This window comes from Anoplolepis gracilipes, chromosome 7 (assembly GCF_047496725.1).
Source record: "Anoplolepis gracilipes chromosome 7, ASM4749672v1, whole genome shotgun sequence".
NCBI lineage: Eukaryota > Metazoa > Arthropoda > Insecta > Hymenoptera > Formicidae > Anoplolepis > Anoplolepis gracilipes.
Window position 1 is genome coordinate 6,942,416 of NC_132976.1, and position 13,531 is coordinate 6,955,946.

Here is a 13,531-nt window from a genome sequence, read left to right on the forward strand (position 1 = left end):
AAGGGTCAACATTTTTATACATATAAAAAACATTATTGTGTCATCATCGATCTTTTATTAAGACTAACACACATATAGAATGTGATGTACGATTCCTTCGGATAATTGTGCTAGCGAAACTCTGTGATTCCGATAAAGTAATGTAAGCTTGCTTATTTTATTACGACTAAAACTTTTTCGTGTAATGGCCATAAAGTAAATCAGCTGTAGAGTAACGTCGTAAAACGACGACGAAAAGTATCGAAAATCAACAGCGTATCACATAGATATATTAATGACAAAATTAATTAATATTGCGCTAATGAACAGAACTTTTTAGAAAATGAAAGAATATGCAAATGATATCATCGGAATAAACAGCAAGAGAAAATGAAGAGTACTCTGTAATTCGAATATACATTTTTTGTATATATCCGTGAATTATTTATATAATAATTTGTATATTAAGAGAGACTGAACTCTTCTGCTCTCTTTTTCTTACATACAATACGAATTAAAATCATCATGAGTTTTTTAGAAATTTGATTATATTAAGTATTAATATATATATATATATATATATATATATATATATATATATATATAATCCAAAAATTTGAATAAGATATTTTTAATAGGACGGCTCATGTATAGTATAATAAATATTAGCCTAGCTCTCACGTACTGGTCGATGTCGCCCTCTCGTGAGCGTTTAGAATATTAATGCGATTGCCGCGAGCATGGTTTCGTTTGATTTCGTTATGATTAGAATACTATACTTCAAATCGAAATATTACAAAAAGTCTTCAGTGTTGAGCCTTCAACAATAGAGCCTTTACGTAAGCGAGCATTTTACCTAAATTACCGAATATATTTAACAAAGTTGCCCCTTGTAACGTATTATGTATATATTATCATACAAAAAGTGCGTAAAGTAGTTACGTTGCAAGGTAATAGCGCGCGTAAACACAATAGACGCAAGAACTTTTGTCAGTCTTGTTCGCCGATCGCCGATCGCCAGTCGTTAGTCCTCGCGAAGTCGCTCCGTCAATTCATCGTTTTTAACTGTCAAAAAGTGAATATTTACGCATCGGGGAACACCGGGAGTGCCGAAAGTGATGTCGCGCGATAATCGTATCGTATTAATTAATCTGCTGACCGCGGAAAAAGTCGCGGATCTTAGCTGCTTACCTGCTCCGTCCGGTATCCATTATTGCATCATCTCGGTGCGTTTCGTTATTTCACTCTGTAGCGAAGTGAAGTGTAGCGTGTATTTCAAAGTGTCCTGAGTAAATTATCAGTATTGAGAGAATATGCATTGTGCCAACTTCCTGCCCGTAATTTAGCTGGGATGGATCTTCGTAAAATTATCGAATCATGGAGGTCGTTTTCACATCGCCGATGAAGCGACTGCCTGCGGCAATATGGTGAGTGAATGTATATTATATTTGCATAATTTAATATTAATTTCAGAATGGTAATGCCAGAAGGGTTATCAATGTAATTCGAAGCTTGTTCTGTCGCAACGATAATTGAGAAAAAAATTCGTCGACTCTGTTAATCGTTGGTTATCGTTGAGAAACATTTTTTTACATATATATAATTTAATATCGTTTTATTTAGAGGAATAATTGGACCTTTTTTTTTTATCAATGGTTGTGCAATCTCAGAAAGCGTCAAATATTTCAATAATAGTTGTAAGCATTCTTTCGACATACGTGATTCGCGCGGTTTCGATTCGACAGTGGTGGAAATATACGTGCAGGCCGCGTAGGAGCGCCCAGGGTGGCGTCTCTCTACGACGGGTTTAGACGCGCGGGGGAGGCAAGAGAGGATAGGAGGAAGGGCGGGGCGGGGCGGGGGGGGGGAAGGGAGTAGGAAGGACGACGAGGGGAACGCGGGTAACGAGCGGCGCCTATACCGGGTGGTGGGATCGGCGCGACAGGGGAAGCGGAGCACACGCGGGTTGCAGGCAGGGGCATCGGCCACCACGCCGGTAGGGGTGGTGGTGAATCCCTCGGAAAGTCCGACGGTGCTTCTCTCTCTCCACACTCTCAGTCCCGAGAGCGGAGCCAGAGAGGCGAGAGAACGCGCGACGCGCATTCAGAGCTCGCTTGTCGCCTGTTTCCGCGTCTCGCGTTGCACGCGTGATTATACACGTCGATCCGTTCGTGCGTTTGTCCTTTTGCGCGTTTTTGTCGACGAGCAACCTTGTCCCTAATCGCGAGTAAGCGAGACGTCCCGAGGTGTTGTGAAATCTGTACCGTGAAATCTGCACTCCGGGGATTTACTTCACAACTGCAAGTGCGTCGAATGATGCTTGTCCTTCTCGCTGTGCCGTAAGAGAGAACGGACTCGTTTTATCAAAGAGTGTCTCGAAAAGATTATCGTCGCGTTAAGGAACGTCGTTTAGCCGGTTTCCTGGTGAGAAGGGATGATGTGGACAATTTTCGAGCGGATGCCTGCGTGTGTTCGGTAGAAAGGTTTCGAGGGTTGGGCCCGGGATGTCAGAGAGAGAGAGAGAGAGAGAGAGAAAAAGCGTCGGCTCTCTGAGTTTTCCCATAATAAGATAGAATATCGCGACCAATGTTTAACAAGCACAACGAAGAGAGAGCTCGTCGATCGCACGAAAGATTGTGACGTGTAACGATATTCTCGAATCGGAAATTTTCAAAGATTCTCAAGGCTGGATTGCTGAATCGCGTTTCGAAGGAAAGGGCGCGATGCTCTCGATGAAAACACGAGAATCGTAATCGTTCTTTCACGCGAGATCGATCGTCACGTGCGGCTCCAGACGGTTGTCGGAATTCGCGTGCCGATCGCGGAGGCTCGTCACGTGCCTCTCGACCGCGGAGAAGGGTGAGTCTCGAGACTCGTCGGCCACCGATTATTCTCGCGCTCGCTGCCTCACGGATGCACTTCGATTTTTCGTGACGCGCTCGCTTTTATTTATTTATTTTTTATCTACCTTCATCAGCGCGCTTGAGAACGCGCATTCGAAATACACGACGACAGGATGACAGCCGCGCTATAACGATACACGCGTACCATCCTTCTCTATTCGACCTTGCTCTCTTCCTGTCCGAAAAAAAAAAAAAAAAAAAAATACATACGAGTTTGTAGCTGTGATTTGACGTCGATGGGATTTATGAGCGAGACGGGTAGTTCGCTGTCCGTGACGCGTAGCTTGTTCTTAAAATAAATGTCGACTGTACATGTGTCGTACTGGCCGGATATTTATCCTCTCTCTTTTTTGGAGGGAAAGGGAAAGGGAAAAGCGCACGCGTGATTTTATTCTCGGCCTCTCGGGGGAGGACGAAGGACGAGGGAGAATGCGATGAGCCTTTGCACCGGCGGCTACGAGACAATCGTAGAACAGGAACAACACGCGTGGAGACGAGTGGTTCAAGGGTCGTCGGAACAAAGCGACCGCGCCATGCATATGCACGAGGGACTTTGTATACTCCGGTTTTCGGGCCGGTGATTGCAGGTGGGAATAAACTGATACGGAGTCTGCTGCTTAAATACGCGTCGTGACCCAATTTAGTAAGTTTCGGACATCCGTTCTGACGGCGACGAGATTCTACTCCATCTATCTACCGATGGCAATCTCTCTCGTTTCAAATATCAACATTTGCACACATGGGGCTGCGCGCGCGCGTGCATACGTTAAAGATCAAAATTACGACGTAAGTTACGAGTGCGCGCATTAATTTTACGACGCGAATGGAAACGGTATGGCTTCAACTTTCGGAACGAATAACACGTTTTGCTATTTGTTGTTTTTAGAAGATAGGATGGCCGCGCTGAAAATCGCCGTTTCACGAGAAATGTCGCTTTTCGCGAGTTTGTAACTGGATACGAAAAAAAAAAAAAAAAGAAAAAATACTGGTTGGGATCAAACGTAACGTGATGGACATGGTTTTTCAATTATTTCGAAAAATAATCTCGTGATCTCGCTCGATTTATCCTACATTATTCTAATTACGTAAATTTCCCGATATCAGTTCGTGCGTATATTCAGCACGGATATCAAGAACGAGATAATTTATGGCCGGCTTTTTTAATATTCGAGGCATGCGGAGCGCGTATCGGTGTATCAATCTACAAGTACGACCACCGACCAACTGGACCAACTGGGACGATCAATTTAAAAGACCGTCGGTTTGAGCGAAACGTAAAGATGATTTATGCCCCTGTCCAATGCGAATACCGCGTACTCGAATCGCTCGTTTATTCGTTCGCTTGATCGCAAAGGCCAAATTTCGGTAACCGAGCCGACGGCCCGACATACCTCAATTAGCCGCGTAAATCATCGCGGTTCGGAAATCAAACGTTAAATGACTCGTCCTGCATTCCCGTTTTCATGATTGTGGAACATAATTTTCTACATAATTGCACGTTGGATGAAAGCGATGACGCGACCGCGCATTAGTTGACAGATCGCTATCATTTGGTATTTTCGCGCGATTGCGATCGACTATTTTGGATGATTCTGCGAAATCGTGTTAAAAATTGCGGATCAATCGGTGACCGAAACGTGTTGTTGAATATAATAGCGATCGCAACGTATTACGTATGCGCGCATTTTACCGCGAATTTAGATACTCGTTTACACACGTGTGTATGCATTACAATCATAAATGGTGCGTTTATTTTAATAAAGCAAATAATCTATAATCTATATTTTTGATATTGAATCATTTGTGCTACGTTATTGAACCTGATAAATATAGTCGACTGATAGGATTATATTGGCGCTTTTTATAATTATTTTATTATTTAATAAATAAGTAAATTATATATATTTTAAACTTTAAATAAATATGAGCAACTTACGAATAGTACAATATTTTAATGTCTAAATTCATGATGCATTTAAAATTACATGCATTATATTTGGTGTAAACAATTCTCATGCATTATTCCGTCAATGTAAGTAGCAGATAGATAAAGTAGTGGAAATAAATCTAACCTAACAACATACACGTTACTAAACGAGCTCTTTCTTCGTGCAACTACTTGGCGATTTGACTCGCATCGCTCACAAAGGCGTTTCGGTGGCCAAGTTTAACGAATCATTCACCGTTGGCATAAGCCCCTGGGGAATTCGATCGGGATCTTCTAAAGTCCGATAATCAAACTATGTATTCGGTGGCAGTGAATCAACCACAACTCGAAGGGGCGTTTTGTTGTCGCGATTTTCTCTCCGTTTAACGATTATTATTAGCTATCGCGTCTAGAAATCGCAGCTGGATTTCCTGACGCGAGGCTCGCGGGTAAATTGCAGGTTGCATTTTTTGATTTACATCCCATTGTAGATTTTTGTGGTCTAATCTGTGAAGTGCGGATTTTTGCGAAAGGAAGAGAAGGTGGTGGACGAGAAGAGATGCGCTACGCGAACAAAAGGTTAATGTCCGGTTTTCTCGCGGCGGAACCGCAGTCTCCTCGTGTGGCGGTGCATCGTCGATGCTGAATCGCGCTGAAGCGCTCGGTACATCCGTGGTATTAGTGGTGGTAGTGGTGCTCGAGCGGACTCTTTCGCGCGGATGACAGCTGGACGTTTTCGCCGCGAGGTTGACAGTGAGATCCTCGAGCTCAGTTGAGCTGGGAAGAGACGAGTCGTCTCTCGCGTCGGCGTCGCCGAGAGTTCGAGACACGCCGTCGGTGATATCCGGCGAGAACTACTGCGCGAATCGGGTGGTGATCAGTAGTGATGCCGTGATGGGCTGCAGCTCGAGGTCGTTCTTCCTGACCACGCTTCTCCTCGTGGTTGGATTACTTTCTATTGCGCTGTTCGCCGAAATATCTGATGCGACACGTAAGTCTGGCTTTATTATTCTTTACATTCAAAAATGAAACATTTATTTATCGAAAAAATATCTATAAATATATATATATATATATTATTTTTATTTCTTGTACGCAACTTTTAAAAATTTATCCCTTACATCTGTATCTCTTATATTTGAAAGATATGTTTGCACAAAATTTTTAATTGACTGATCAATATCATACCTCTATATTGTGTTTTTTTATTATATTATCAATTTATAAAAAAATTGCAGGGATGCAAGTAATTTATATGAGTTGCACATAGAAAATTTATGGATTTACATAATGGCACATGAATTCTTTTGCCAAATTTTTATTAGATCGCCCGATAGTGTAGGAACAGGTTAGTAATGTATGATGGATTGCATAATTTAACTGCAATTTTGATGCAGAAGATTTTAATGACGATATTGCCTTTATGTGTCCTAAATGAAGGCATACGTTAACTTGGCTTTTCATCCGTTATTACATTTTCTGCCTTTTGTGAAACTCTATCGATATTATCATGCTAAGGGCAAGATGATCATGTAATGAACGATAAATGCATAATTTGACTGCAGCGTCGACATGAAAAATTTCAGCTATGCAATTCAATAATGCACGTACGCGCAATAAAGACTTATAATCTGAATTAACCTAGAGCGTTTTATAGCTGCTTTTATCCAACGCAAATATGATTTTATGGCGCACTAAAGATTTCAATGCATGAATAAAATTTTCTCTCTTTTTTTTTTTACAAGTTTTTAGTAATATTTACTGTTTAATATTAAGCTTGACAAAAGTCTTCAAATTATAAACAAAGTAAACATTTTAAATAAAATATAATAGAATTCTTGTAAACTGATAACAGAACAATTTAATATACACACATACAACAGAACAATTAAATAGAATATAGTAAAATTCATAAAATATAAAGCTATATCTTCTTTAATGCAATTTGTCACAATTCTTATAAGTCAGAAGAAAATTATGATAAAAAAAGCGTAATGAAAATATATTGCGATTTTTTTTATAAACTAAAAATATAAAGACATGACTTGGCAACTAGCGCAGTAATAACCACCTGCGTTGATTCTTTTCAAAATTCTCGTTATATGTATACAAACTAAAGAAAATGTGTTATCGAAATTTTAGAGAGACTGACTTTTTTACATATATGTATATGATGAATTTCAGACAAAACGGTATTCAAATCTGTCTTTACTGTTTGAAGTAACGTGCTCGGAATAAAAGATTACGCGAGCGTAATATAAATTTCCTGTTTCGCATCCTTTTTTTGTCCTCTCTCTTCCCTCTCTAAATGCAATCCCATAATTGCGGGCGATTAGCATTCCGCGCGAGAAGATCGCGGAGATTCCGTCGCATCCGCCCGAGGAAGCCTCTCATTAGACCGCGTACCGGAACTCGATGGATCTAATTATTTTCCGAGTGCCTCCGAATTCTCTCTCTCTCTCTCTCTCTCTCTCTATCTCTATCTCTATCTCTATCTCTCTATCTAGCTATCTTTCTCTTTCGGAGAGATTCGCATTTCAACTGATTCGAATCGGGGTCACGCGCATGCATCGATATCCCTTTCTCCTTCTCGTCTCACCTCATACATACATATCCATTTCCCTTGCACGCCCTTAATGCCGCGAACCGCGCATGTATCGACACGTGTGTGTATAACCCCAAACTGTTTCTCTCGCAAGCAGCCATTCCTAAAATAGATTGTACGCGCGAGCATATTTCGCGAAACGCATATTTGCGTGCAAGTTGCTTGAGATAGCGAATTGTGCAAGAAGAAGCATGCACTCGTATCTATAACTTGAGAAAGTAGGAAGGAACATTTACGTTCAATTTTATGAGACGTGCGAAAACGTTTATGGTTTTCGTACGATAAAAGTTGCTGCGAAAACTTATTTTGTTTTTCTTACGCGACATTATCGGGAAAAAAGTTTTCTATATTCTTATATATTTACGAAAATATAATTTATTAAAAGATATGAGTTATTAAAAGATTAATCAGTAAATTTATTATATTTATTATATTTAGATTATCATTTCCTTACATTTGTTGCAAAAGCACATAATACAAGATCGCATCTTCTCTTTATCTTTGCATAAACAATAAAAAAGAAATGAAAAGTTTTACGTACATATAAATTTTGACAAATCCAGTCGCATTTAATTATGCATAGTAGTAAAATTTTAATATAATTAACAAACTAAAAATTTTGTTGAAAATTACACTGTCGCATTCAGCTTGTGGAGCTTTTAAAATCGCCGCGTCAGCTTTTGAAAACGATTAAACTCGTAAGAAGAAAAAAGCACAGGAAAAAATACACGGAAATGCATTGCGCGCAATGATGAAATGGCCTGTTTAACCGAGAAAGTACGCGGGCGCAACGTGAAAAGACAGGGACAACACACAACGGAATATAATCTCCCTTTCCCCCTACACTGTCGGATCGTACTAGATTCAGGGGCTGTGTCCCGGTGGGTCATGGAACGGGTGAGGGAACGCGGGGCGCGAACGCGAAGGGAGGGACGATGGCTTCTCGCTCAAAGGATGCTGAAGCGAATGGGATGCGGACGTTGTTGTCACGACCAGGCGTGAGGTCGCTGATATCCCCTTGTCTTTTATTAAGGAGGGTTTCCTTTCTACGTTTGCGCCGCTCCTTCTTCCTTTCACTGAGCGTCGCTCTGTTTAGCACCCACCACCGATGTTCTTTTCCGCATACACTTCGTTCTCTATTCTCCGTCTCTCTCCTTGTACTGACATCGACGCACCTCAATGCACCTCCGCGAATAATTATTTGTATGTATTCTTTTTTCCACTATATTTTTTGTCCTTTTTTTCCCCTTCTTTTCTCTGTCTCCTCTCTCTCTCTCTCTCGCTCTTTCTGGAAAATGTCTTTCTCTTTATCCAGATTTATCTTCATAGGTTTATTCTTGCACACGGTTTTTTGGTATTCTATCCGCTGTTTTATCCGTATATTGTTAATTTTGCTTTGATTATTAATATATCGATGAGAGATAAATATATTTTTTTAATATTGACTTTATTGCGTTTCGCGAAAAATTGCTGGATTAACTGTACATGTAAATATTATAATAATGCAATCAGAATAAATGTTCGAACAATTAGTAATATAAAGTTAATGTAGTATCACTGTAAAATAATGAATAATTAATGCAATTACAGATCTGAACATATTTAAAAATAGAATCATGTATTCTATATACTAATTTTGATTTTTCGCGTGGTAAGACGATAGGAAAAAGTTCGACATGATACTCTACCTCTAGAAATATTTGAAAAATATTTAATATTTGCTTAATATCGTGCCCATACATGATGCAGAACTTTTGGAAAATATTCGCGAATGACCTCGTTTCCTTCCATTCAATCTTTCGGTTCTTTCGAAGAAAACTTTTTTATTCTTTTTCTCTTGCGACTTCGTCGTCGTGTTTCAAATTTTCTACGTTTATTCTGGACCTTTCTCTTTGAGAATCGTACATAATTATGTTTGTCTCAATATAACATAGTTTTTCTTTCTCTTTTTTTTCTCTCCTATCATTACACGAGCGGAATTTCAATAAGACGCGTTTGATTTTACGTGAGAGACGTCACTGGTGCATAGACTTCACTTTGATCAAAAGCGCTTTAACAGTCGATGTCTTAGCCATCTTTAAAAATACCATTTACTTTTCCTACGTCGTGATATTGTTGGATCTGTAAAAATGCAGCCAACCATTATTAGATGTATCTTAAATGTTACGCGCTTTGTACTTTACCCGGTTCGTTTTGTAGTTATCTTTGGATTGTTTTGTTTTATTCGGTATTTTTTTTACTTTACATTTTTTTGCTATTATTGTAGCAAATAAATGCTGGGTATATGATGTGATAACTTCTATTAAGACTGATAACTTTTATAGTTGCGAGATATGACTATGTTTCTTCGAAATGTATTCTTTATTATTATCGCGTTCATCTATCCTACGATCTCTTTGTAGATTATATCGTTCTTTCGTAGTCTCATTTATTAGGTCTTCTTTTGTATTCTACTCAGAAGAATAACTACATTCCAATTTTTTTACTTTTTCCTTTTATCACTTTCTTTATTTCTTTCTTCCTCTTTTTTTTCTCTCTGCTTTTAGAACGCTGTTTTTTTTTTGCATTTTTCTTCGTAAGCCTATAAACTACATTCTTATTTCTCGACGACTTCTATGTCTTTTGTACATTCTCGTTAGCGCAATATACGCCAGGATTCTCTAAGGCGCGACACGGATTCGCAGGTAGTATTTGAGACTGTCTCTCTCACTTTCTGGGTCACTCTCTTCCATCTCCTACCAACTCTGCAATAAGAGTTTGCGACTTCTTCGTAGCGCGAACACACTTGCAATCTCTCCCTTTCTCTCTCTCTCTCTCTCTCTCTGTCTTTTTTCCTTCGTGCGTTCTTCTCTTTCGTAGCATATCCGGTGAGATTGATAACGCGTCTTCTTACAGTTTAGATCGACCGGGACTTTTTATCGTTCGTAAGACGTTTTCTGTCGTTTTCGCGAAAAGCAGGTGCTGTCATCAGCAACGTTCGAAATTCGTGTTAATCTATTGTTGAGAATTTAAATAACGTGAGGAAATTTTTCTTTTTTTTAGTAGCTAAATATCTTGCAAAAATAAATATCGAAATAAGAGGAAAAAAATTCAGAGAAAAAGTGTGTCGAACGGAATTATGCATATAGTGAATGTGAAAATCAATTTTATGACAGTCGCGCGGCGCGCTCTGCTTTCATATTGCGTGCAAATAAAACGCTCGTTATCCTCGACAGATTTTCCCGTTTCATATTTTAACGAGAGACTTATCGACAGTAAACAATTCTTTTGCGCATACATTTGCAACAATGTCACATTATTTCTCTAGATTCCGATGCATGGAAAAACAAAATGTAGTCTTTCACAGTATCTAGTTCACAAGCATAACAAAAGCGACATGCGGATTTTAAAAATCGATTTGTTTTAGACATATGTATACGAATCTACCACACATCTGATTATGAGAAATTTTGTACATTTAATTGTAAGTTAGAGATTTGCGTTGCGTATGTGCGTCATCTCACAATCAGTATATATTTCGATAAAAAAATTAAATTATCCAAAATAACATATTGACATTATTGTTGCCATTTATGGAAAAGAAAAACCTCACGTAAGAGAGAAAACAGTACGGTATACAATATTACACATCTCGTAAAATATTACATATCTCGATTCAGGGAAAATGTTTTATCGCTGCTGTGACAGATATGGAATTGATCAAATTAAAAATTTTTTTTTCCTAAAAGTTCATTGATCGCGATTACAAAATTATTGACCGCGCGGTCACTTTAACTCTGCCTGTACGGTATCGGGATGCCGATCCGCCCAGTTTCATTTTATTGGCGTTGCTCATCCTGGCGTGAACGCGCGATATTACGCATTAGAGATTACGCCTGTGAGCCGTGCTTGGCGTCGGATCGCGTTCGTTTTCGTGAAACCATCGGACCGGGAACAATCGATACGCGGCTCCGTGAAATTATGAGTATCATCGCGCCGACGTTTTATCCATATCCCGAGGATTTATTTTTTGAAAAATCCCTCGACAGCGAGCCCATTATATCACATTGCGTAGCCATGGTATATGTTTCACTATTTTGCCATGTGCAACGCGTGCGGACTGAGATAAATGCATCGAAATGGCATTAAATTCTTGATAACTCAATGTAGTTACATAAATTTAGAAAATTAAAAAGAGTGAAATAAATTTAGCTCAAAGGATAGAAATGATGAAAATCTTTTTCTACAATTACTTTTTACGTTTTAATGATTTTATTTTAATATCAAATTCTAATGGATTTTAAAATATATAATTGTACGTATAATAAATCTATATATACCAGTACATCTAGGAGTAAAGATGTATATATTGTGTAAAAGGCTTTTGCGTTTGGCTGCTAAAGTTGGAAACCCTCGTTAGAGTTTCCAATGTGCGTAATCAAGGACAGTCAGTAAGTTCGTAGTTAGAGTTGTGGTTCGAGGACTGCTCTAAGTTTGACGGTGCTGTTCGGAACAATTAGCGTCTTTGACGTTAATGACATTAATAATTAATAATCGATATTTCGAAATTCACAACAACTCCATGGCCCTTCGTAACATCAGTAATCGCATTCACGGTTGAGTTAAAATACAATGTGCTCGTCCCATCCATATTTGTGAATATATTAATTGTACGCTTTTGATAAGAGCACAAACAATAATGTTGTTGAATATTAACGCATCATTGCGCATGCGAAAGCGTAAGTCATTGTGTAACCATGGTATTCCCAATTGTCCGGTTCAACTGCACATAAAATTGTATTTCAAAATTGTTGCTGAATACAAATATCGCGAATAGAAAAATATTTAATTTAGAGAAATTTAAAAGTAGTCCATTTAATGGAAAAATAAATTCTAAGAATGATCGTAAATGATTTCAAAATAATCTTCATTACACAAGACGATTTTATTTTCGAAAATCTGTGTCTTGATTGTTTTTAAAATTGAAAACAATCTCATCTGTTTGCATGCTATTTTATGATTCACGTAAATAAAATCAATTTTCGCGAAACGTTATATATGTATACGATATTTTTGTGACAAAATTATTATAAGATTTTTATTATTAATGGCTCTGGCTATTATAAATTCTATGTTCTGGCTATTGTTTCACCTCTCGTGATGAAAATATCTCTATGTTATGTCTCTAATATTCGGGAACAAGTTGATATGTATGTATGTGTGTGTATATATGTACGACTATACTCATTATTAATCTCTCTGGAATGGTCGAAATGTGTTAGTATAACATTTGATGATCGGTACTGTTACTGTCAAGTTAGGTACATTGCAGCATGGTTGATTGAGGCGCAAAACAATTCATTCTCAGTATGCATCATCGCTTTTAAACAATCGACATCTTTGATATTCGTGGTTTTATTAATAATCAGTGATAAACATTCAAACTATTCATCATTATTATAATGCCTTCATCGTGCATTTAACGTTGTTAAACTTTTGGCTACATTTTTTTAACGTATTGTACTTTTCCCCATAATGCTATGCCGAATTATCCTCGTCAATATAAATTAATTATAATACATTGCCACTAATATGATACTAACATTTTTAACAATTGTTCTATTAAACAAGTTGGCCTTAATAATCATCATTTTATGTACTGTTTACAGACTTTTATTTTTCAATGATTGTTTTTAAAATTAATACAGTTTTACATACACCAAGAGGGAATTTCTATATATATGATATTAAAATGCTTTTTACATTTATATTTTATTTAAAATATAAACATTTTTATTATCTTGAAGAAATAAAAAATTGAAGAGACAAGAGATTTTTTTTATATTTTTATATTAATTATATGTTTTACCTAAAAAGATACACTTTGAAATAATTAAAAAAATAATTTATAACTTATTATTTAATTTATAATTTATAAACATTAATTTTCCCGTTGACAGAATTAGAAATTGCAGCATATTTTATAAGTAGGTATATTATCATTATTAAAAATTTTATTATTATACTTTTATTACGTATTATTGTACATTTTTAGATTATTTTTAATATTAGAAATTTTCTATTAATTTTCATTATCGCCATAAAAAATAAAAATGTGTCACTTTTCATAAATCTTTA

General features: G+C 37.5%; 1 protein-coding gene across 6 annotated transcripts in view; it reads left to right on the forward strand.

The window, feature by feature from the left end:
• Window positions 1-2,034: 2,034 nt before the first annotated feature.
• Window positions 2,035-13,531, forward strand: part of Tei (irregular chiasm C-roughest protein teiresias) — a 324,556-nt gene continuing 313,059 nt past the window's right edge. For 3 of the 6 annotated variants that reach the window (XM_072896416.1, XM_072896415.1, XM_072896418.1), the window contains exon 1: window positions 2,035-5,800. In XM_072896416.1, the coding sequence (XP_072752517.1) occupies window positions 5,704-5,800 (97 nt within the window). In that variant the 5' untranslated portion in view covers window positions 2,035-5,703. The remainder of the gene's footprint in view (window positions 5,801-13,531) is intronic. The other 3 variants (XM_072896413.1, XM_072896414.1, XM_072896412.1) reach the window with 3 other exon arrangements.